Source organism: Chrysoperla carnea, chromosome 5 (assembly GCF_905475395.1).
Source record: "Chrysoperla carnea chromosome 5, inChrCarn1.1, whole genome shotgun sequence".
NCBI classification, from domain to species: domain Eukaryota; kingdom Metazoa; phylum Arthropoda; class Insecta; order Neuroptera; family Chrysopidae; genus Chrysoperla; species Chrysoperla carnea.
Genome location: NC_058341.1, coordinates 34,859,206 through 34,885,766, shown reverse-complemented (window position 1 = coordinate 34,885,766; position 26,561 = coordinate 34,859,206). Strand labels below are relative to the sequence as shown.

Genomic DNA, 26,561 nt, shown 5'->3' with positions numbered 1-26,561 from the left:
TTCAAAATGATACAGCAACTTATTTCAAAAAGCTGCATTTTGTAAATTCAAAGGAATCAATTTTTTATTATTTTTGCATTATCTTAGAAATTGTATTTTATTCTATTCAAAATATTTAGTAATTTATTTTTTTGAATTTCTCAAATGGAGTTCAGAATTTTTTGTTTTTTATATTTCGAAATCTTTGTATAAGCAAAATAGTTTTTTTTTTTGGAAACACTTTTATTTAAATAAAATAGTTTATCGTAGGATTATGTTTATTTTTTGTAAGAATGAAAAAACTATAAAAACTGTAAACGAAATTTGCATATCAAATGATGTTTACTCACTATGAATGATAAAATTTTTAAATTTATTTTACTATTATAATAAAAAGCATTTTTAACCAAATAAAGGAAGTTGCAAACTATTTTTTCGGGTGAAAGTAAAACTTTGCAAAACTTTCTTTCACTATGCCTTAATTTTATCTATGCCACACCACGGGGCATATTCTTCGGAAGTTTTCTGGTGATATTCCTGAGTAAATTCGCAATTTTCTAAAATACAAATAAACGACGATTTCTACTTTATACCGTAAGCTCATTTTAAAACTAGGTGTGAGTTATCTTTCTGGCTTCCACAAAAGGTTAGATAGCCAAGTCTTTTTGAATCTGGTAATTTACAGATTGTATGGATGAAAATGATTGTAGAGAGAAAATGAACAATTTATTTTATAAAATTTTTATTTTTAATTATACTATACAATTATTAGGCACTTTTTTAATTTACAGAATACTTTTCTTAAACATTTTCCAACAATTTTCTAATAATTAATTATACATACATAATACATTAGTTCTTGCGTCAGAAGTTCGACTACGCTCGAATAAACAAGAAGTTCGATGAATAAACTTAAAAATAAAAAAATAATATTTGATAAAATCTATCGGAAATGCAATTTTAGATTTTTGATTCAAACTTCCCAATTTTCCATTTTAATCGAAGGTTTTCGAACTTCATGGATACATCCTTTAATAGTATTCCTTTATACACTAAAAAGGTATATATAAGGGCATTTTTTGGCGTACTAATAACGACCTAGATAAGGTCGTTGAAAAGCTGTCTCTGGGAAATACCTGGTGATATAGAGAAGAGTGCAAATTTGAAAACGCTGCAATCCATCCCAAAAACAATTGCATATTATTTATTTACCATTTTTGTATTTTTAACTAAATTAAATTGTTATGTAAGTTATAAATACTCGGATCTAACGCATTTCGATTTTTTTTGAGACTTTATCTGAAAGGAAAATTATCAGCAGGTAAAGAAACTGAACACCAGAATAACCGGCAACCAATTGTTGAAGCACTGAAAAAACGGAACTGACAATGGATTGTTTAAATCCTGTGGAAAGCTGTGTATAACTTGGTCGCCTGAAAGCATGTGTTTCTGAACTCTCAGTTCTAGTTACATTCACTAAATTTTCTTGAATGCTTTCTTAAGTCCTTTAACATTTACTTAATTTAAAATTTAGTTTTTAAACATGTTATTTATAGTTAATTGGAAATTAATGTTTATGTAATTTCCTTAACGCTATATTATGAATATTAAGTTGGTAAAAATAATTTAGAAAATTCATCGGTTTTTGTTTTACAGTGTTTTCAAAATCGCATATTTTTCTTCCGGTATAGATTCTAAACAAGGTTTATATATACATAATACAGATTACTTTTCTACAAAACTATATTTGGCAACGGTTTAAGTTCAGCAATAAATAAAATTTGGAAGAAGGATGAAATTGAAGAAGACAGTGAGAAGTAATTATTGTATAGCATATGTAAACCTTGGATTCTAAATAGAGTAGCTAAATGCAAAACTCAAAGTTACCTTAAGTATGAATTTTTTCCTATTTTCCTGTTTATAATTATAAAGAACACATTTTAAATATGAAAAGTGGAAAATAATATATTTCAATTCATTTTTAGAATTATATTAACGGGCGAATGTGCATGACGAAACTTTAAGGGTTTCGGGTTTGACTTTTTTAAGTGGAATTTTTTTTACAGAATTTTATCATGGTTATTAAGTATTGGACAATAGTTAAAGTTACGAATTGATGAATGTTTCGATGTAAAATTCAGAAAATCATGGAGGAGCACTTTCCGTTGATTTTTATAGCAGATCGAAACCTCAAAAAAACTGAAAAGGATAAGTAATATTGAAAACATCACTTTCTAGTTCCAAAAGGGTAAGATAATGGAATTTATTAATTTTGCCTATTGGTACGAGAGATGGCAATGTTGACTTTAAGATGACTGAATTTAAGATATTTCTTTCTTTCTTTATCTTAGGTAGGAATGAAATCCGTTTTGAATAATCTATCTGGCAAATTAAAATTACATTCTTTATTATAAAACTGAATCATAATTTTTTGGTTCAATTTTGAAAATCGGATCAGTTTGGCGAGAGCTACAAAGAAAAACTAGCAATAGTCTGAGTTTTTTTATAATTTTGTAAGTTTCACTTTTTTAGTTATTAGAATAATACTAGTGCGGAGTTAGCGTTAACTTTTTGGTATTTTTATTTTATGTGCTAAAAGACATGAAAAATGATTAACAAAAGGACTTTAAAAGATTAAAAAAAAACTTAGCGCAGTTTAAACAACCGTTGTCAGGTACCAGGCGTACTTCATCACTATCTATTCAATTAAAAAAACCACAAAATTCAACGTTCTTAAAATCAACTTTTTTTTATGATATTATGGTTTCCTTGCTATTTCTTTTGGTTGAAGATCTACTTTTGAGTTTGGCATTTAGTACTCTTAATTATTTTAAATTTGAAGGATTATGGACTTGCAAAATAAATAGGATTTCTTTTCCATCTTTTAATAATAAAAACTAAATTATAAAAATAAATTTAAACGAAAACAATAAATATTTCTAAACACATAATAATGCGGCGAAAATTATTTACAATAAAAATACAACATTCAGTAAGTACTACATTTCTCATATGGTGGCTGTTGCATATTTTAAATAATTTTCTTCACTAATTAATTGTTTCATGTAATTAATTCCATTTTCTAGTCACCATGGAATGTACCACTTAGAGAATCGTGCCCCATTATGTTGTTGTTGCCATCGTTTAATACCATCCGATGATCGTGTATCTCTAAATAAACCATTTTGATCTTGTATGTGACCGTTTAACCAACGTGCTTTTATTAAATCAGAACCTTTTTCTGCAATCATTACAGCTGGTGCATTTGTATTGCCTGATGTTACAATTGGCATAATACTTGTATCCATGACACGTAAACGATCAATTCCATGCACCTGGAGGTTAAAAACAAGTATTAAAAAAATGTATTCAAATTATCCCCGAAAAAAAAGTGTGTGTCTGCCTGTCTGTCTCTTTGTTTGAGGCATCGTAGCCCCTAAACGGATGAACTGATTTTGATTTGTTTGTTTGAAAGGCAATTTAACGGGGAATGTTCTTAGCTATGTTTCAATAATTTATCATTTAACTTACTTGTAACAAATTATTAACAACAGCAGTTGGATCAGTTTTAGGGCCCATTTTACAACTACCAGCTTGATGATTTTCTGGACCAGTTTGTCTTCGTACTGCACATTCCCAATATTCATCACAGCCAAATTTCAAATGAGTACAACCATTTACTGGTGTTTGATCAAACTGTAAAATAATTTTTGTTTAGAATTTATATACGTGCAAAAAATTGTTAATTTTTGATTACATACTTGGAATCCATACGCTTTTAACGCTTTTGTTTCTGCTAATCGAAGTGCTAATTTTATTCCATCGACAAGAATTTTAACATCATCGGGATGTGTTAAATATCTGGCATATATCAACGGATGAGATAATGGGTTATTGTCTTTAAGTTTCAAGAAACCACGACTTTTTGGATGAATTAGTGTTGGAATAATTTGCACGGAGCTGTAAATAGAAATAAAAATTACAATCAATGATATTATTGATCGAAAGAAGTCGTATACCGTGTTCCATTATCCAAACGTTCCCCAACTTGTCCAGTACGAGCACAATCTGCAAGGAAACCTCCGAAGAAAAATTGTAAATCTGGATGATCTTCGTTTGGATTGGCATACCGTGAATTAACGAAGGCAGTTACCTCAGAAACGCCTAAAAATAATTGATCGATAATTGTGAGATTTTATTAACGTTAGAGTATATTTACCTGTTCCACTCATCAAACCATCTCGGAATAATAAATATTCCATAGCTGTAGCCCAATTTAAAGGTGCACTGTTTGTGTCATTTATTTTAAAGTTCATGAAAAATGCAACATGATTATGTAAATTACGCCCAACTCCAGGCAAATCATGAATAGCTGGAACACGTGCAGCACGGAGTTCATCTTTTGGACCAATACCGGATAATAATAAAATTTGTGGAGAATTAACAGCACCACCGGAGACAATTACTTCATTTTTGGCAAAAATTTGTTTTGATACATCATTATTGAGTACTTCAACACCATACGCTTGCTTTGAAGTTGAATTTAATAAGATTTTTGTGACAGTTGTATTTAACATAATATGTAAATTTGGCCGATTTTTAACTGGTCGTAAATATGCACGTGCTGTGCTTAACCGTGAACCATTACGATTTGTGGTTTGAGCAATCGCAAAACCAGTATGCCGTTCACCATTCAAATCACGTGTTTTGTATCCTGCAAAAATTTGAACAACAATTAGGACGTCTGGGCGTCGAAGGGAAGTTCTCTCTAAAGAGGAAGATCTCTTTGGTAAAAATATATAATATTATTAATGGTTGGACAAGAATACTTACCTATTTCTTCTCCAGCCCGTAGTAGTGCCGAACTTAGCGGAGGATGGTATGGAAACTGGGAAACTGTCAATGGTCCACCGACTCCATGATATTTACTGTCTACTTTATCCAATTGCTTATTGTCTTCACTCTTCAAAAAGTATGGTAAGACATCAGAATAGCTCCAACCTTCATTTCCTAATGCTGCCCATTGGTCATAATCACGTCTTGATCCACGCATGTACATCATACCATTCAGGACGGATGTACCACCTAAGACTTTACCTCTCGGCCAGTAACAACGTCGTTCATTTTCATTTAGACATGCTACTTCTTCTGGCTCTGTACTATATCCCCAATCAATACTCGATCCCAGGAAATTTAAAAACATAGACGGTACCTGCGTTCCCGTCGGCTCATCCTCCCCTAAATTAATGTTAAAATTTTACGGTATGTTAATGTTTTTAGAATATTACTTTCAGAAAATCATTTTGGTAGGTTTGCTCATAAAGCATGTAACATTTTTTGAAAGCATGCGACCTCAAACTTTAAACAGGTAAACTTACATCAACATTCTTAAAAAATTACTTTATACAATCGAATAAAACTTGTAAAGGGTTTTTCATATAAAATGATAGAAATTTAAGTTTAAATTAAAGAACATATGTTTTAGACAAAATTTTTATCTGAAAGAGTAATATAAGACAATTTGTGTGATATAGGTACGAGTATTTGAAAAGTGCAATAAGATATTCGATTAATCGACCGCATAGATTCTGCTCCATATCACCGATAGCATGACTCTTTACTAAACTGGTTTATTTAAAATTTCTTACCAAACGATAAAGATCAAGTGATATTGAAGATATGAATCAATATCCTGTGGAACATGGTAAATAGCTCAAACATAATATTCTTGTTGATAAGGATAGTTTTTCCAATATTAATTATGCGGGTGACATTTGGTTGGTATCAGATACCACACAAATTGCCATAAAGTACTCTTCCAATAAACAAAAAGTTTCCATGATATTCCACACTCAAGTGCTTATTTTAAATTAAAAGTTTTATCATTTTATATGAAAAACCTTTTATAATTCGTTATGTATAATGAAATAAAAAACAAATTATATGCTCTTGCCTTTGTCACGATTTTTGCAACATAATATAATAACTAAATCATGACAAATTTATTTTTAAATTTTGGGTAATTTGAGAATTTTATTAATAAACAGATACAATTACCAAAAGATAAATAATTTAATGCCCTTCAGAGAAATTACATAATTTATATTTTTCATACGCTAGTTGAAATATTATAGTCTTAAAGCCAGCGCAGGTTTGAATTTGTGTTAGCGTAGGTAGACCTTCGACGTGAAGATTGTGGGAAGTATTCTAGAATTGTTTGAAATTATTAATTGTAAGATTAGCCACTCTAGGCAATAATAAATATTAACGTAACATAACAATTTGCTCTGGCTGAGGTGAACAGATAGTTTATTATAACGTGACTGATTGGTAATAGCCTAAAATTTGATAGCTTAATAAGAAAAAACCATTGGAAATGTAAAACATGCTTTCTTTCGACTGCTCTTAGTGGCTAATAACCTTATGGATCTTATATCTTAATTAATGCAAAAGCGCAATCAAAAATGTAAGAACTATTCGTAAAAAAATTAACTCGAAAAAGAATTACAAAAAATAAGCTAGTTTTAGAACCTCTTTGTTTTTAGCATTTTATTTTTTATTACATCAGAGAACAAAGGAGAAATATTGACGAAGTTTTTTGTTGAAAAATATGTCATTCATCTTCAGAAGTTGTCCATAACTAGATAACTATATTAGACTAGCAAAAATTTCTTCTAATAGATTCTGAGGTATTAACATACTTGTGCCTAATAGATTTTATGGCGCCAACCAGGGCCGTTATTATTTATTATTTATTTAATACATTATGCCCTTCTTGTCTCGAACAATTTTTAAATTTTTTGATTTGAAGAATTAGAGCTTTAAGCAAAGTTCACTATCTTTTTCATTATCATTTAAGTCATTTCGGAAACTATAGCCACATTTGGAGGGTTTATTTTCCAATTCCCTAGGTAGTTCCACACTTACAGTCTCTAAAAATGTTTTCTAAATGTTTAAGGTCAATGAATTTACCTGCTTCGATTAAAAGTACATTCCATTCTTTAACTTCTGACAAACGACTTGCTACCACAGAACCAGCAGAACCGCCTCCAACTACAATAAAATCATACTGTTGTAATGGATCTTTACGTGTTTTAGGACGATTACATGGATCCTCCAAATCACATTGAGATCGCAAAAATACTTCCAGTAGACCCATAAATAACATAAATGGTGCACCACCGCATGTTGAGGCTAAAGTTGGGCCCGGCTGTGTAACCGGACAATTGCACGATATGCTCATTGTTTTGGAAAATCTATTTTACTACCTGCAACAATAGAATAAAATTTAATTAGTTTACTTAAAAAAGAAAATAATAGGTCAAAGAAGACATCTATCGGGATTCGGAACAATAATATCGGACCACTCTCAAAGAACATGTATGAGCAATGAAAAATGATTGATTTTAGTGGGTGGATTGATTATTCATGATTTATTAGTTTATTAGTACTGTTTGTATTAAATTTTTCATGGAAATGCATAAAACGTATTCGGTTATTCCGTTCTTATCAATTAAACGACAGCTTAAGTATTTAACCGCCATGGTTTATTGTAATCGGTTTCCATGCACAGGACTTGTATCATCTTAGTAGGTATACTTGGCTAATCACCCTTGAGTGTCGAGTTACCTTAAACTTAAATTGAATTTATTTCTGACTACCATTTACCTTAATTCAATTAACAATTTCTATTTAAATTAATTACTTTTTTTTTACTTCATGAAAAGGCGGATTTTTGTTCCACTTTGAATTTATAATTTATTAGTTTTAATCATTCAAGAGCAGAGTAGTGTTACAAATGTGAAATACCGCAAGGTAATCATCACCTTTGAATTATAAAAATTATCAAACCATTGGAGCAAAATGTAAACAAATTGAAATAATTCATAGTATTGAATTCGCTGCTCTTTTGGTCCAAACTGCATCATACTGTCATGCGGGGTCAATGGTTTTCTCGTCAAACTATCGTGAACGAAATATACTCTTGTTGCACTTGTCAAAGTCATTTCATTTGTTTGCGTGACTTTGATTCAGGGATACGATTGTGAATTATATTAAATAAATGTAAATTATATTAAGTAAATATAAAAAATTTTTAAGAAATAGTTAATAGAAAAAACAAACCAAATTCAGGAGAGCTTGAACACAGAGCCCTCCGTCGTTAAAACTATCAGGCTGAGAAAAATGCACTTCTGAAACTTTCCTGAGAAATTGGTGCTTGTACACAAGTGTGGTAAATTAATGATGGAAATACCGTAACTAATACAAAAAACGTAGTTCGTGGTGCCCCCTTCGAACAGGACTGAAGACCGAAAACTGTATCAATTTTGAAGAGAAAGAAATAATTCACATCATCAAATAAACATCAACAAATAATCGAAAAAGTTCAGGTTTAAGTCCCCCGATAAGAAAAAAAGGTTGAAATAAGGTCTGATTTTATAAGAAAAAAAAAATTTCCTGAGTTGTACTAGTATATCAGACTTTAATTCAGGCCATTCTATGCTAAAAATTACAGTGATGTAATAACACAATTACCATGAGGTAATAATATTGGTGGCTTAAGGTCTGGGAGTTTACTCACCCAGACCAATCCACTCAATTGTCTCGAAAGTTCTCTACAAAATATCCTATTCGATTGTAAAAATTTGAAAATGTAGATTTTGATTTGGTTAAAGTAATTAATCTTCAAACTTTTTGAAAATAAAAGAAAGTAATAGCTGCGTAATTTTTTTTGATATAATAAATGATTCTTTTGTTGAAATAAAATAATGAATTATATATTTACGCATATTCACTTTGGGTATAATGTCAATGTTAATAAAATTATCTTCTGCTTATAAAATGAAACAACAAGTAAATTTGTTTATTAAGTAATGTTTATAAAATAAATATATTTCAATTAGAGCAGATCGTGGTAGTGCTACCATTTGTAAAACTGGTTCCAAAAATTTTCTAATAGAACTAGCTTAAAATTTTTCTTGTTTTTCTATTTTATGATTAGGTTTGGGTAAAGTAGCCATTACAAGATAGAATAATTACAATGAATACTAATACTACCTTGTATATATAAATATTAATCTTTAATATTTACAAAATAATAAGCTTAATGTCAATAGTTGAGCCTCTTGAACGATCATTCGATAGAGATTCTGCATTTCTAGAATATATGTTTTTTTAGAATACATATTACTTATAGTCGCGCGAAAGAAGCATTATAAGTGACCAAAGTTCGAAAACAGACTAGTAAGACGGATTTAAATGCGGTTTTGTGCATTCGGTTCGTTAGAGCCTCAGAAAACTTTGTGACCTAAATTGATTTATAAGAAATAAAAATTATATGCAATTTGCGTAATGACTAAATTCACAATTCGATTAAAAGTGATGAAAATGATTCCAAACTCCGAGCTATTTGGTGTATCCTGAGCTTTTCGGGAAATTCGTTTTATAACCAGTCCAAATTCGCTATTCGGGGGTTTTTGGGGTCGCTGAACACTAATATCGCAACGGAATTGATCTACGAGTAGTAGTACATTTTTCAAAACACTATCGCCACTATTCTCTAAACTATATATTATGTATTAAATACGTAAAAACTAAAAAAATGAAAGTATTTTCATAGGAATACACTCTTTTTTTAATTCATTTGTACGATAATAATCTAAATATTTTTGTATTGTGTTCAGTCTCATATTACCTATTTATTTCAAAATTAATGACTGTGGCATATTCATAATATAAAAATAAAAAATAATTATTAGAATACCTTTTATTTAGTTAGGCACGATTGTTGGATATCAATTCACACATTGATACATTATTTTCATTGATTTCATAATCTATATTTGTATAAATAATCGTTGGTGCATCTGTATGTCATCGTGTCACTTCTGAAATACTACATCGATTTAGGTCAAATTCACACATTATTTGTTTTGTATAAAATATGCTTCCGCCCTTAGTTTAAAGTAAACATTGCGAGCAAAGTTAGCTCAGCGTTGTAGGATTGTAGAGATATATACATATTGTGAGGATAGCTTTGTGAAGGTCGAACAGAGATCAAAGATATTCATGACGTCCACCTCTTTTAGATGACCTCTTTTTAGGGCGGAAAACTTAAGTTATATAATATTTCGAGGGAAAAAATATTATAAAATTTGTTCGAAAACAAATTCGTCGCAAAGAAAGGGGAGTTCATAAAGGAAATATGCTTGTTAATGGACAGTTGAATATTGTTTATAAAGATAGAATTGTCCATCGAAGCTGACGGGTGACGGGCAATATATCTTATAAATAAATGTGAATGCTTGGCAAACATATATTTACCATTAAACTTGCATCTTTTATTAAAACATTCATTGATGGTTATATCCGCATTCAGAGTGGTTTGTTTGGTTGTTATGAATAAATAAGATGGATCTTCAATTAAAAAATGCAATGCTTCGCTATCTATCTGTCCGGTTATAGGTTGAGTTTTATGAAACTAATTTCAATAAAGTTTTGCATTTGAAGACTTGTTTAATGATTGCTAGTTGCAAGCTTATTTTGTTTTATGACTCATATCAAATGCCTTGCGGTTTGTGGTCTTGTCTACGACCAGTGGCGGGTATATTTGCATTTGGGGCGATTAGTATGGTTCCTATAGAACTTACAACAATAATGTTCAAATATATGGATAAAATTTCTCTAAAATAATAGCCCCCTCTTGTAGTGCTTCAGTCATTCTACAGACTGGCTTTTTTAAGTTTTAATCCTGCCACGACTCCTGTGTATCTTTCCCTTGGTTTTATTAATGATATTCAAGTTTTGTAATTTCTATTTATAAGTAAGTTTTATTTATTCCATTAAAGAAAGTATTAAATTTTTCTGATATATATGAAGAAATTTATTATTAATTTATTGGCCTTGGGAATAAAAATCGTATGCTTTGAGAATAAAAATTACAGAATAAAATAAAAAATAAAATAGTGTTATATCATGCATTTATAATACAGTTTTAAATATTTTCTTCAAAGTACACAGTGTTCTACCTACAATGAAGAGCAATAAATAACAGTTCGTCGGTCACTGGAATTAATGACACATCGTTTTTTTTTACTATATTTTTCGGACTGGATGTCAAAATTAACTTCTGTCGATCTGCTAGCTGCATCTTCGAGGGATTTGAAAATGTAACCATTATTGAAACTTTGCTGTCCTCTTATTATAGGTGTAATAATTAAACTTTTTCGTGTTTATACTTTGACAGCCGAACAAGAGAGTCTTGGCATACAGCTGAACATGTAGGAGAATGTCTTGTAAGTTATGACCACCCTCGAAATTTGGATATGATGATTTCTTATAATTCCTTTAACGCTATACAACTTTTGTACTAAACATTATCTTGTAAACTTATTATTTTTCGAGATATTCCGGGGTTTCAGGTTATATTTTAGTAATTGTAGATTTAGTAATTGCTTGTTATTGACTGATACTGCTGATAAATATGTTATATTTCTAACTTAGTAATTTTAATATACATATCTGAATACGATTACCACGAAAGAAGTATTTTAATATTGGGACACATTTTACCTGGTAAATATATCTATTTACAGCTTCGGTAATTGAATCTTGTTAAATAGATGAGATACTACGTGAATGTTAGATCAATAAAATAATATTCATACATTCCTATTTATCAGTTCAAACTCGTTGAAAGTGAGTACCTTTTTTTCAGATTTACATCGTCTTTTATAAGTTTTCGCCAAGAAAGAGGAGTGTTGAAACCTTTGTTTGAATTTTGTTTCGAAAGCTACGCAGGCAAAACTTTTTTCAGTCAATAAGGAATATCGATTATTTGTTTTCGCAATTTTTAACAAAATATGAAAATACGTTTAGGTTAGGCTAGATTAGAGTGGCTGTCCTGGGGTGGGGCACACTTAGACACTTAGATAAACAATTTGAAGCTCTTTAGTAACAGCAGAAGTGTTTTGACGTCAACAGAATTTAGGTCGGAGAGGTCTTCAAAGAAAGGCTAGATCAACTAAGTCCAACTTCTCATGGCAAGAGCTGGACATGTTATACATAGAGGATGAGACATCGTATCCTCCTCCTCCCCACTGTGACAGCCCCTGCAATAGTGATATATTATCAGGCCCTGGCGTTCAACGTACCTGCCGCCTAGCCAGTGCCTTGTCGTAGCTGCAACAATTTTGCTAATAGACGTCTTAAGAAGCGATATAAGATCTTCGGAACGCCTACGACAGTACTTAGACCATATCTGTCTTGTAATACCACAAGTACGTTTCTGCCATGGCCTTTTTTAAGATATTCTTTTTGAGGAACCTTGTGTTGTTCTTAGGGCCCGGTAACCATGTCAGATGTATATACATTTGTTTCGCCAGCTCATAGAGGGACATACGGCAGTCTTGTGCTATCTTTGAAGTTGGGTAGACTGAGCTGAAGGATTTTAAAGCTGTTTTGCTGTCGGTTAAGATAGTAATGTAGTCACACCTGAGAGTGGTCAGTCTTATACACTTACATACCGAGTAAATAGCCGAGAAATCCAACAGCCTACCTTTCTCCCTAACTTTAGATCCGTCGATAAAAATACCTCACCCTTTGGTTTAAGCATGTTCTCATCCCAATCCTGCCTGGAGGGGATCTTTTCTGAGAACTTGCTCTCGAAGTTAGAAGAAAGTAGAACGTAGATGACGAATCTTGTAAGTGAGTACCTTAAAGTACCGACAAAAAGATGACAATTTTAATTAAAGTTAAATTAAAATTAACTTAAATCGGCCAAGAAATACGGATAATATAAGCATTTTTAATTACTACTTATAAATAGAGACATTGGATATAGTATTTAACATTATTTATTGTGTTTGGCATAATAATTCCATGTTAAATTATTTTATTAAAACTGACCATTGAAGATCAAAGAAATTCCAAGAGCCCAGTTTATTAAGTGGGCGAAACTAACCATAAAGGGACATCGAATATTGTACACAGAATGCTTAACAAAATTATACATACCTTGATACACTAACTACAGTTATTTACTCAGCATGTGGGTTTCAGTTAAACAGTCATTTGTATAAATAAATATTCTATATGCGTATATATATGAGTGCTGATTAGTGATCCTGAATATAATCGGAAATGAAATTATCAAATGATTTAAATGTATCATTTAATTTGAAATATATGGAAAAACAAATAAATTGTATTGGTTAACGTTGTTAATTATAATATGTAGAATAGATAATGCTTTCACTTTAAATTTACTTACTTTCTTAACTGTTGAAAATTTATTATATACGGATTAGGTATCAACAATGTAAATGCAATACCAATTATGGTTTGCTGCTTCTGAATTGATTTCTTATGTAGATCATCAGTCGCCTGAGTATTCATGCAGATTTAAAAAATTCTATTTGAAATTTGATTTAGTGCAAAAGTGTGCGATTAAAATATTCTGACAATATTAGATATTATACAGGCCTGAAATGGACAGATGAATAATTCTATTTTATTTCTGTGAAAACTATTGATTTTCGTAAATTTTATTATAATCTGTTATTTTCTATTTTTTTAATGAAAAATGTACTTGTTTCTCTCGAAGTTGGTATAATTCTCGGGAGCATATGCCATATACTAACTCAGTCTCACTAATAGACAACAAGCCTACGCTTGTACAGGTGAGAATATGATATACTTTAGGGACAGAAACTGGTCAGAAAGTTCAGGGATGATTTCTCCACTCTCGTTTTTAGGTAGTGTGTCTTGACGTTTCCTTTAAATCGAACGTACGACTCGAAAGTAAAATTCAAGAATTTATTCCGTTAAGCACCATTCTTACAACTTGAACAACTGTGTAGTATTTTGAGTCTGGTGCAAAAAGTACATTGGTCTGTATCCTTGTTACACCCTTCAAGCCACATGTTTCCGAAAAGCGTACCCGATCGTAAGGAATTCTTTACTTCCGAATATTTACCTTCCTAATGTACATAAAAGCAACCTTCTTCTACTGTAGCGTTGTGTTATCTGAATTCATTGTCTAAATAATAGCAGATTATTTCTATCATGCCTACTTAGTAAAGTAGAAAAATTTCAAACGGACTTTTAACATAAAACAACTCCGATTCTGCGAACTGCAAAGTAATTATTTTCACCATGCTTGGCATGTCAGTTCTTTCTAGTTCATATCTGGATGTCTAAGATTGATCTCATAGTTGTCTTAACAAAGAATCGCGATTTTCTTAGTCCCGATTTTGTTAGCTATTATCGATGTTTTAGCCCATTTATGAATAACCATGCCAAAGACTCTTTCCACATTGAAAACACAAAAACAATTTAGATTTTCATCAATAAATTAATTACATAAGCTCATTTATTACATTTCATTAATTGAAAATGTAGCCGTATCATTACCCAACCAAACGCATAATATTTTATATTGATAAAAATTTGTCACATAAAATAATTTTATGGTAGATTTATCAATTAAATAGAAACCTGATTAATATTATTATTTAATAATAATAATAATATTTATTATAATATCATTTAAAATAAGTACTATTGATTTAAAATTAACATAAAATTCATTGAATTAGAAAAATTAATTATATAAAAATACAAAACAAAACACTTGTTACGGTATTATAAATTTGGTTGGTCATCAAATTTGTGTTTTATTATTAACAACAAAAATGAAAATAAAATCAATAACCATGACATATAAAATATTTATTTCAAAAAATATTTCTTTACAAATTTAATTGAAAGTCATAGTATCGATTAGTTTTATAAATTAAATATAATAATACAATGATTAATCTAATTAATCAAAAATCGAAGTACGACACAGGCATTTAATTATTCATATTGAGAATTAAAATTATAAACGTATATAGTAAAACAGTTCAATATTTAGGTTTAAATTTATAAAATACTAAGCGAATATTAGCTCCCCAAGGCATCCACTTTTTTGTATTACCACGCATACAATATTAGCTGTAAATTCTAGTTACGAAGAAAAATTGTCGAATTATTATATGCAGAAATAAAGTATACGTCAAACCAGTTCGAGAACTGTTCTAACTGAAAAATGCAATAATTATGTCTTTCAGTTGGAAAAATTCAGAAAAATTGAACCGAGAACTTTCCAGTCTAAAAAAAAAAGAATATCACGACCCTCTAAAATTATGTGAATACCCATAGACAATGGATTTATATTGTATTGTTTGAATATTTAAAGAAATTTTTTTCATTGCATGTGTTATTTGGAAACCCTCTAGATAAGGGATAATCTTTGTGTCGAATTGGTCATATTAGCCATAAAAATGCAAAACTAGAATTGATACCATGACAAAATTTGAAAGCGAAATTAAAATTGATTAAAAAACAAAGAATTGAATTGAAAGCGCAATTGATTTATCAGCACAATTGTACCTTTACTGTTAGCCAATTAATCTGAACAATATAATCTGGAATATAAATTATAATTATGCATTGAGATTGCTGGACAACTACAAGTATTGTTGTTTGGCAATTCTTTTCTATGTAAGAAGAGTTGGAAAGGAAACCAGAAAATACATATTTTTTACCCAATTCTTCAAGAAATGTGTCTCATATTTTGTTCAACAGAATTACTGAAATTTTTTGTGATGAATATAACCGAGTCGGATCTTTCGGTTTATCAAATTAAGTTTTAATGGGTTACTGGCCTAAGATCTAGAGTAAATAGGCAGAAGTAGATTCAGGTCATCAGCAATAATGACCTTCATCCTTTCAAATTAGCTTTTGATGGCAATACTCCTTCTATTTGGAAGAAAAAAAGTTCTTCTATCCCATAAACTGGATAAGCAGCCGAGCGAGTGAAGGCACAACCACCTTTAATGGTTTGACTAATAAATAATGATGCGGGTTGCCTCTGTTCTAGACGTGTATATCTGAGCAACGGAGGTTAAACCCCAGTATTATTATTATTATTGTTATTACTTCTATCCTATAAATTGATAAATTTTATATTGATATAAATAAAAAAGATGTATTCAGTCGTCAAGTTTCATACTACATTTGACCTTCTCTTAAAATGTGTACATTTTTTTATTTTATAACAAAAAATATATAAATTATTGATATAAATATAAATATAATTAGCGATATTACTTTACCGGTTTTAAAAAAATAATAATTAATTAAATGTAATTGATCAAAATACCTCTTTAATTAATTGTACACAAGGGAGTGAGTCAATTAAACTTCATGACACAGACCTTAGAGTGTTAACACTCGAGGGAAGCGACCTACTTTCATTTAATTCCACTTGCAAAAATATTATTCTGATCTTTAAACATAATGTTTTGATTTGATGAACTTGAAGTGGTGCTCGTGGTGTTGAAATTCTCCTGGTTAAAAACCAGAAGGCTTTAATGAATGTTGTCTATACTTTGGGTTATACTGTCTCATTTTCACCTTTAAAGGCTGGTCTTACCAGTCTTTATTTTTAAACCCGCCGAAGCGGGCGGGTATCAAGCTATTTGATAAATCATTTTTATAAAACCAAGGAAATTTTCCCTTATTCTAGTGAAAAATATACTTTTCAACTACTTCTGAATCAGAAATGAGAAAATCGGACACCTAGACTTTTTGCCATTTTTTAGAGTATATTTTACATGAATACATAATTACCCAGAATTATTTTGCTTGCTCGTGATTGTAATAACTACATTCACGAGCTAGTTATTGATTTTGGTGTGGTTTTATGATTTTATTCGTAATTAAATAATCTGATGTGATGTCTATGTAAAACAGAATCCTATTCATAATAACATTTGTTGTGTTATAGTAAAGGTTTTAACCAACATTAGTTCGTAATATTTTGGTAGGTATATAACAAAACTTTTTTGTTTTGTTTATATATTGGATTTGATTTAATCCGCTTAAATATTTGTAAATGTTTTGTATAACTTGTTATTCAACTGAATGGAATTTAATGATGAAAATGCTGGGTGTATAAATCAAAATCTAGGACCATATTTCATTATGGCAGCATTAGTTTTAATTTTTCATAATACGGGATTTGCATTTTACGAATTTTGAATTAAATTAAGGTTCAATCTTTGATTTTTCAGCAATTTTGCAAAATGCTTTTGATAGACAATATTCTACAATAACTTAGTTATTTCAAATTGATATTTCCATTCTTTTTACTCTTGCTGTTTCCTTTGTTAAACTTCGAAACATGTTAAAGCCTCTTAAATAGGATGATTCAGTACCTTTTCGCTGAAGCCAAAACATTGAAAATAATGATTGGAATTTGTGTCTCAAGTATACCTAAAGAGAGTGTTTTTACATTAATTTCTCAACATGTTTATTATGTGAGATCTATCCCGATTTTTAACGTCTCAAAAAGTACAAGTTTGTGAGGCAGAATTTCAATGCTCTACTATCTAATAGTTCATATCCTAACATAATGGAAATGTTTTATTGTAAGCTTTTAAGTAAAAATATGAAGTATTATCTACAGAATCTTATTTATTTCCTAAATATAGCACGTATATTGACCAAAAAATTCGATTTCGTCTTAAAAATACAATTTTTGAAACGGCTTGTTGAAGCAAATTGATGAAGAGTTTTAATTACTCTTAAAGTTATTATATTTTCATACAGAGAATTTTTGAACCTTTTGGTGCTTAATGTTGAAATATGATGAATTTGTAAACGAACGTGATAAAATTAATAATTCGAGGGTTTTCCGACCAATTTTATTCGTCTGCATAAGGATTTGTGAATTCAGGAGGGAAGTTTTTATCGAAATTACATTCAAACTGTACTCATTAATATAAAACTGATGTTTCCCTGCATTAGTCTATTGCTGAAATACAAAATACTCACTAAACTAAATTAGGTCATTAGGTATATCTTAACATAGTAATTTTGAGATTATATCTCTATTTATCAACATACTTTAATTACATCATAATCATAATAATACTACATTAAAAGAACCATAAAAACAAAAACTGTTAATCTTCGTAAAGAATCTTACTCATAGATCTCCTGTCTAAACTAAATTGAATTGGTGATTATAGTGATTACATTAAATTGTATTTTTAAATTATGATATTAATCAGTCTGGAATAACATAATAGTATATCTTCAATACTAACTATTCACACCATAGAAGGTTCGCAAGTGTTTAATTTGATAAATTATTTAAAATTTTTAATTCGGAATCGTATTACAGTTCTCTGAGATTGAGACACTTAACTTTATCTGCTGTCTATAAAGAATTTGTTATCCTAAATCCAGCGAGAAATGATATTCCAATCTTTTAGGCTGATGGAAAAAATCTGAAAACTAATTTAGAATCATTAGCCAGTACCATCAACAAGAAAAAAAATGCGTAAAATCTGATTGGAAGTTGGAGGCCATGTGCTTTAGTTTCGGCGGTCGAAGTTCATCAGTTATAACATAATCGTCGTAGTCTAGTCACTGATCTCTTTTAACGAAATGGAGATAAAATTTTTTATTCTTGTCAATACTCAACTCAAAATGATTGAGTAAATTTTACTAGAATAGAATTGAATACTTCGCCAGTTCAAATCAAAGTTATGAAATCCAAAGAGAATCAAGTTGTATCATACAAGATACAAAATTCTTGGATTGGTTTAGTTGAATTTTGTGAAATGTCTAAGAGATTTTCTTCCCTTGAATCCAAAAAAGGTGTTCAAAGATGAAATGAAAATGAATGTGTCATTAGTCCTTGTAGTCCATATATTTCTTATTTATTCATTCAAAAGGGTTGTTTGGAGACCTTAAATCTGATTTTGCGTATTTTTTTGAACTTTGTTTCTACATGTGAGTTTGAAAATAAAACGCAGGCAAGTTCAACGCGTCAAAATCATCAAATTTGAATGAATAGAACGCAAGATATGAGCCAAAACGTAAAAAAAAACATTCTTCAAGATGGCGGCGAAAGGGTAAATTTCCCGAATACGCAAAATCAGATTTATCTTTTTCAAACAACCCCCTATTGAATGAATGAATAAAGAAATCTAGTGTCAAAACTTTTGGGTCATCCCTCTACGATTTACGTAAGTGAATCATTGTATTTCTAGTTTCTTTGAACATTGTTATCCAAATGTTTCTAGCAATCGATTCAAGTGGCAATAGGTAGCAATAAATTTGTATAGAAAAATCAAATTAAAACATCCCTGCGTGCTTTGTTTTGGATTATGATACATGCCGAGACGTCGCCAAATTAACGGCGTGTATTTTTGGATAAACATTCTTTGTCCACTTTCCTGTGAAATTTCAATCTATTAGATAATAAATATGTTTGCAAACGATTTTAACTAATAAAATTAAATTTTTGTTAAAGTGACTTTATTTTTGATCTGGCGGTAGGAAAACATGTTTGGTGAATAATTGGTTTATGTGTCCGTATCGTTAATACTTTGTTCTACACTTCTTGAATTTAATTAAAGAGAATTGAAAAAAAATTAATTTAGAAATTTTAATACAAATTTTTGCCTACATAACTTTGATACAGATTAAAACATTTGTATTCACACATAGAATAACATAATGGAAAAGTTTTAATAACATAACCATTGTAAATTATCTTGTAAAAATATTGCTTAAAAACATTTCTGTTGTTAATATGATAAAACCACCATAATTACTCAGATATAAATGATTATTAACAATGTAATTAAATAAATGTAACCTGGTAAAATGTGGTTTAATTAATTGTACTATTTTATCTAAATGATTATGAGGCCATAGTTATTTAGGTAATATCCTAGCCTAATATACCACAAATTGTGTAAAAAAATAATTTTCAAAATTAATTTTTTCCAAATACAGATCTACAAAATATCCAAACTGAAAACTTAGTATCTCTTCTGTTAAAATTTCAAGTTGATTCTCTGTACGGTTTAAGAGAAATTGATTAATAAAACATTTTAGTAATTATTACATGCTATAATAGAATCTATGAATGGACAAATGGTAATAAATGCTGATTTGAAGCTAATAAACTGTTATTCATATTCTTTTAGACATGAGTTCTTAATAGTTTTTTGGTGGAACGGGTACGGGGTAAGAAATATGTACCTAATAAAAAACATAGTTTCTTATTAATAGTTTTTACCGTCTAAGAAAATTGTTCAATATTTTTCGTATCAATTAGTTTTTATAAAGAATGTCCTTGAGCGATTCTTATTTTTACAGTACAAAGCGTATTCAATATTAGTAAATTAATGATAGAAAATGCTTTGCTGTATTATATGTATAGAAAACTACCTTACTAAACTTAAACAAAGAACTATGTTTTATAGTATTGTCGCGAGAAATTTAAATATCAAGGGCTATGTCAAATTCTCGATATTCAAGACGAGTGTAAAGCTTTCTGATAGCCCTTTAACTATTAATACAAGACGTTTAATAGTTTTAATTTAAATTTTAAAAAAAATTTATATTATTTATACTCCAAATTTCTCTAAATGCATGTATCGTCTTCAAAGCATTGCTATTGTTTTCGCAAAAATTTAAGCAATAAAAAAATTTCAGAAATTATAAAAGAGCTAGGCTTTAATATTATTATTCGGCTTTACCTAAAGATATAATTTCGCATCAAAATTATATACCGTGTACTCTAAGAGTCAAATAATCGCGTTCTGACAACATGTTCTGTAAATTTTAATTGATTAAAGCCACCAAAGCTACCTACGCCTCCGTTTCTTATTTTTGGTATGCAAAAAGTGATAAAAAAATGAAGCTCCTTGAAATAGAAATATGATCCTACTAGTCCAAATAGAAACTTTTGGTCGAGTAATTAATTAATAATCCAGGTTTCAAAATCTTCTCAGGAATCTGCTTAGAGTTTTTATGTGAGCTCGCTCATTGCAAACATACCTAATAGACTGAGAGTAATCGTTAACCGCTCTGCATCTACCATTTTATTGGGCCAGACTAAAAAATTTATATTGTAACCATGAATCGTCTTTGACTTTGGTATTAGAATCATTATTACGTGCGTAAAAAATGAGCAACCAAAACCTTTAATATATTTGCTTGGTGAAAGGTTGAAATTGATTTAGTTCTGAACCAAAATGATTGTTTTAGAATTTTGACTAAAACGATATAAAAATAAACCCAAAAATCTCCAAAAAATGAAGATTTCGCGGCATCACTAATATCTCATACTTATATTTCTAACAAAGCTAATTTTTTTTTACCGCATGCGGTGTAAATACAATATACTTGTAAAACTATTTTTCTTTTGTTATTCAATATAAGAAAATGTACCTTCTTTGTATTGAAAACTCCAGTATAAAGAGGATATTGATAAAGAAATAGACGAATGGATGCTGAGTGTGATCAAAGAACACCCCATTATTACGACGAATTGATTGAAATAGTTTGAAAAAAATATAAAGTAGAACTTTTCAATATCATTTCAAAAGATTCAAAAGTTATAAATATTTTTGCATAATTTAAATATTTATTACATAAAGTATACGTATGTACTTATGTAGGAAATTAATATGTTTTCAGTATAAAGAAATTTTAATTTGATTCTGAAATTAAAAACTTTTAATTAAAGTTTGCACTCGTATAGTTTACTTTTTATATTCGCAGTATTTTGAACTACAAACATATAATCAGAGGCGGACTATTCAACAACGCCATGGCTTTTACATCAAGGCTTTTTCGACTAAATTTCATTTTCATTTTTATCGAATTTGTCTATTTTAAATTATTAATTTCGGTTATTAAATAAATATTATTATGTAACGCAAAAACTTTTCTTTTGTAGGCTTTCTACGTCCTTTACGATAGAATCTAACGAAATATTGAAATCTTGATTTTTAAGCGCCAATAGAACTTGTCTTCTCGCGGTAGCACTTTAAGCACGCAATACAATAATTAACTACTAATATGGGAAATGATTTAAAAAAGAAATTGTATGTTAGATAAATACTATAAATCAATATCATAATTTATTACATCTCAAAAGAACTGAAGGGCATAATTGATGTAGATACCTAGTATAATTTCAAAATTTAACTGATTACCATTTTATAGGCGGAACCAATCTTCTAACGTGTCAAAAATAGATTAAAGATTTTTTACAATGATAATCAAATTTAAACAAATTAAATAGATACGAACTTATAAAAATATTACATAATGTAATCTTATACGTATATTGATACAAAATAATGCAATAAGTAAAGCAGATCAATGTGTTCAACTCTGAAATTGATACAAAATTCTTTTACCGCAAGCTAAAATGCATTTGACATTTAAACTAAATTCGATATAAATACTTTTTAGCAATAAGTAATTGTCATAAGAATAATTTAGGTAATATAAATTAACACCCGATGCTTTGAAGGTGGTAAGAATTTAGTTTCAATTTAACCTTAAACATTACAAGAAGAGCTCAAGTTGGAATTTTTTGATTATAAAACTGCATCCAAGCTGTCTGATTTCTTGCTAAAAAGATGAGTTTTATGAAAATTTTTTTATTTGTTTAAAGCTAATAAAAAACAACGACTCAAACAGATTTAATATATTTTCAGGTTATTTCAAATTATAGAAAGATCGAATTTCGTAGGTCTGCGGGATTCTGTCACAGTTCGCGCTTTGATCTCCCCGCTATTCTCCTTCCTCCTCTGGTGCACCAGCTAGCAACGTTCTTGTTAAATAAAAAACAAATTTTGGAGATACGCAGAGATTTAGACACTATAATTTTTATGGCCAGGAAAAATACTTTCAAATGGGCATTCCAAATTTACCAAAATTGAACTATATATAAAAAAAAACAAACAATTACTCTACATCAAACCGCCACCGCTTCAATTAAAACAGAAAACCGTCCTAATGAGTGACTGACCTTTGCACATTTGATTATCGTTGCACATGAAGTAACATATAAGCGAATTGTAAGTTTTTAAACCATGCATATATGAAATATATCAAGGTATACTAAGTTTAGTCCGAAGTTTGTAACGCTTAAAAATATTGATGCTACGAACAAAATTTTGGTACAGGTGTTCATATAATCATCTAATTAGTCCGTTTTCGTTTATCCGTCTGTCCGCCTTTCTGTCGACATGATAACTCAAAAACAAAAAGAGATATCATGGTGAAATTTTTATGGCGTGCTTAGGACGTAAAAAGTCAGTTCGAGTTCGTAAATAAGCATTAAAGGGCAAGTGGGTCTTCGATCCGTAAGACCCATCTTGTAAGCCGTTAGAGATAGAACAAAAGTTTAAAAATAAAAAATGTTCCTTATAAAAATATTTCGTTTGAAACCCGCGAGAGCGTAAATTAGGTACTTTTATAGTATGTATTATATGTGAATATCAATTATGTATGTGTAGCTATCGCAGAGTGGATATCTTTCTTTACCTACGTAACGTAAAATAGCAAACGATTGCGTCATCAACACTGTCCATACATGGTATTTCAACTGTTTACTCAGTCAATTGATTGTTTTCATCTGTTTCTTTTTGTTTTGAAGTAGGTTAAAAAATATGAAGCAACCAACTTAGTATCGATTAAACAATCTTACGCCCTAAACTATGGACATTGCAAAACATCAACAACCAAAATAAAAAAAAAGTATATCATCTTAAATGTAAACCAGATTAAAATCTAAAAGATGTAATAATTTTAAATGCTCCATATATTTACGACTAGTTTGTATTACACAAAAACATAATAAAAAAAAACTGATGAAGGCCGTTTGTTTTATTTACTTAAATGTCATTAAAATCAGATCAAGATATTTTTGTGTGTAGTGGTCCACCACACCTAAAATTAATTATATATACAATATTCATATAAATTATCAGAATAAATTTATAAAAAAATATAAAAAAAAGAATTAAATATTTTTATTAATTGGTTCTATTACATTAAGAGTGTCCGAAATTGAAGCAGTTTGCATAACTTTTTTTGATATATATATTATTAGCCAAAAAGCAACTCAGGTACATGTACCTAGATAGGTATGACTCTATTCGTAAGATTGCCTGCTTTAAAAATTTCATACTTGAAAACGTTTTAGTACAGTACAGACAAATATCGGCTAATAAAGGAAAATGAAAGAAACTGCTCGCATTTTGCTGTAGCTCTTGGAATGTGTTTCTTAGGTGTCAAATATCATTAGAAATGCATGAGTTAGTGGTGCAAATGTTTCTGTTTCTTAACATATTAAAGTTCACTTAAAAAATTAGTAAATAGGCAACTTGTGTGACGTAAATGTAAAATGTTTGCCAAATAATAGAAAACTATTATATACATGTATAACGTATATGTAATTCAAGTTGTCTATTTATTAATAAGTCAAGTTTAACATTAACCGTTTCATTGAATTAAGAGTTTATTGCTTATTAACAAATAGAAACATTTGAATCACTAACTCATGCCTTACTAATGACATTTGACACCTAAGAAACACATTTCATGAGGTTTAGCAAAATGCGGGTAGTTTCTTTCATTTTCTTTTATTTGTAACATCTTTTACTGTCCTATTTGAATCAGTTTAAATTTCACGTTCGTAATCGGTTAGTGTCATAGATAAAACTGTAAGATTATATCAAAGGCAGCGAGTTGCTATCTTTGCGCTGGTTGACCGTTTTTCAGTTACGTTTCAAATTGCCTACGAATTTTAACTTCATTTGCACCAACCTTTAAGTATAAGAGAAATTGTTTTATACTTTCTAGTCCGTTATAAATACAAGGAATATTAAACATTTTTTTAAATTTCCGTGTTAATTAATAGGTTACAAGAGATTTTCGGGCTCAAAAAACAGATTTTTTTCTAGACTCGTAATAAGATCCTCTAAAAATAAAATCGTTTTTGTTTTCACTTTAAAAAAATATTGAAAAGACAAAAAAAAAGTTGTTATATAAATTATAAGTTCGTACACTCCGATTGGAAACCACTTTATGTAAACCCATATAAAAATTATAAATTAACTAGTTAAGTATATAAATAATTGTTTAAAAAAGCCAAAAAATTTTTAATGAATTTTATAAATTATAAACGATGTTAAATGGTTTTTAAAACATCATTTATTTATACGCAGTTTTATGATCCAAAAAACTAAAAATTCTGCTTAAAAATAAACGTTCTTATAAAATGATGAAACCTTTACTCAGTTCAAATGGACTTTAAACGTTACTAGAAAATGTGCACGATTTAATCGAAACTAACATTATACCTTTAAAATTATGACAATTTGGATTAAAGTTTAAGAAAGAAGACTTTACTTTGTTATTAAGTTAATTTACTTTTAATTATGTAATCTGATATTTAAGTAAACATTTTGACGGATATATTTTTCTTAGAATATAAAAAAATGGCCTTATAAAATAAAATGCTGTAAAAAATCGACCTTGGAAAGATGCTCCAGAATCATCTTGAATGTTTTAAAATAGAAATAATTAATTAGTAATTATATTTCTTTTAAAAATCTTTTTTTTTTTCCATAAATTATCTTAAGGATATGCAATTTGTGTTACTATTATTATTGGAATATATTACTGTTTATTTCTAATTTTGAGAATACTTTTTTCTGGTGATCTTTTTTGGTGTTGATTTGGTGGTTTTCTAAAACTTAGTTTAACTTAGTTATTCTATTTTGAACGTAATTTTTATGAAAATTCAATAAGTTTTACAGTATTTTATGTAAATCATTTCAATTGATTATTGAAAACGAAGAGTAAACTTTGTAGAATTGTATTCAACCATTAATCTTAATTTTAGTAGGAATATCTAGTTAATGATGTACTGTTATATTAAGAAGAACCAAATTATGAAAGCTTTAAATGAAAAACTTTGGTTACAAATAGAACGAGAAAGTCGTTTATCTTCTAGGTTATAAGTTCTGAATATAAATTAGAGCATCAATACTTTTATTTGGATACTAGTCGGAGAAATGCTCCTAAACAGTTCAGACCAAATTAGTTCGTTTAGTATTCTAAATACGGTTGGATTTGTTGTATTTGACAGTCATATCGGAACGACTGGAAACTTTAGAGTCGGTTGTCAAGATCGTGTCTAGCAATTTTTATAACCTGACGGTCTTTTAGATGATCTAGAAAATTTTTAACTGCATTGTACGCTTCATATTTATTATTTCAATGTTTCGGAAGTAGGACACTATAATTTGCTGAGTGTTGCAAAAATGGTTGTTTATTTTTTATTCTGCTATCTTCTTATTTGAACAATCCTCTCTGAATTAAAAGAATTGTTACGCATAACCTTGACGACAGCTTCTCAAATTCTCAGATTTTCAAAATGCATTTATTTGGATTTTAAAAAACAATTTAGTTTTAATGTCTATTTGTATTATGTTTTTTCTAGTGTTATGTAGATTTTTTTTATTCGAATCGATCATCTAATTTAGATCGATTCAGTTCTCTGGTTAGCAATAAGTGAAGAAAAAAACTATAAATTACTATAAATTATAACTCGATTAATCTTAAATACTATCAGATCTTGTTTTAATTTACAATAACAACTGTATTGTATTGGGAGTAATAAATTATTTGCTCATATCTAGTTC

At 29.3% G+C, this 26,561-nt stretch overlaps 1 protein-coding gene across 2 annotated transcripts in view; it reads right to left on the bottom strand.

Annotated features, from left to right (window-relative positions):
• Positions 1–2,945: 2,945 nt before the first annotated feature.
• The window catches only part of LOC123299602 (glucose dehydrogenase [FAD, quinone]), a 45,228-nt gene continuing 21,612 nt past the window's right edge, over positions 2,946–26,561 (bottom strand). Inside the window, exons 1-8 of one of the 2 annotated variants that reach the window (XM_044881863.1) lie at positions 14,666–14,685; positions 6,952–7,235; positions 4,813–5,217; positions 4,199–4,693; positions 3,999–4,143; positions 3,741–3,939; positions 3,511–3,675; positions 2,946–3,314 (exon numbers count right to left, since the gene is read on the bottom strand). In XM_044881863.1, the coding sequence (XP_044737798.1) occupies positions 3,066–3,314; positions 3,511–3,675; positions 3,741–3,939; positions 3,999–4,143; positions 4,199–4,693; positions 4,813–5,217; positions 6,952–7,222 (1,929 nt within the window). In that variant the 5' untranslated portion in view covers positions 7,223–7,235; positions 14,666–14,685 and the 3' untranslated portion in view covers positions 2,946–3,065. Of the gene's footprint in view, positions 3,315–3,510; positions 3,676–3,740; positions 3,940–3,998; positions 4,144–4,198; positions 4,694–4,812; positions 5,218–6,951; positions 7,248–14,665; positions 14,686–26,561 lie in introns of those variants that run through there. The other variant, XM_044881862.1, reaches the window with a different exon arrangement.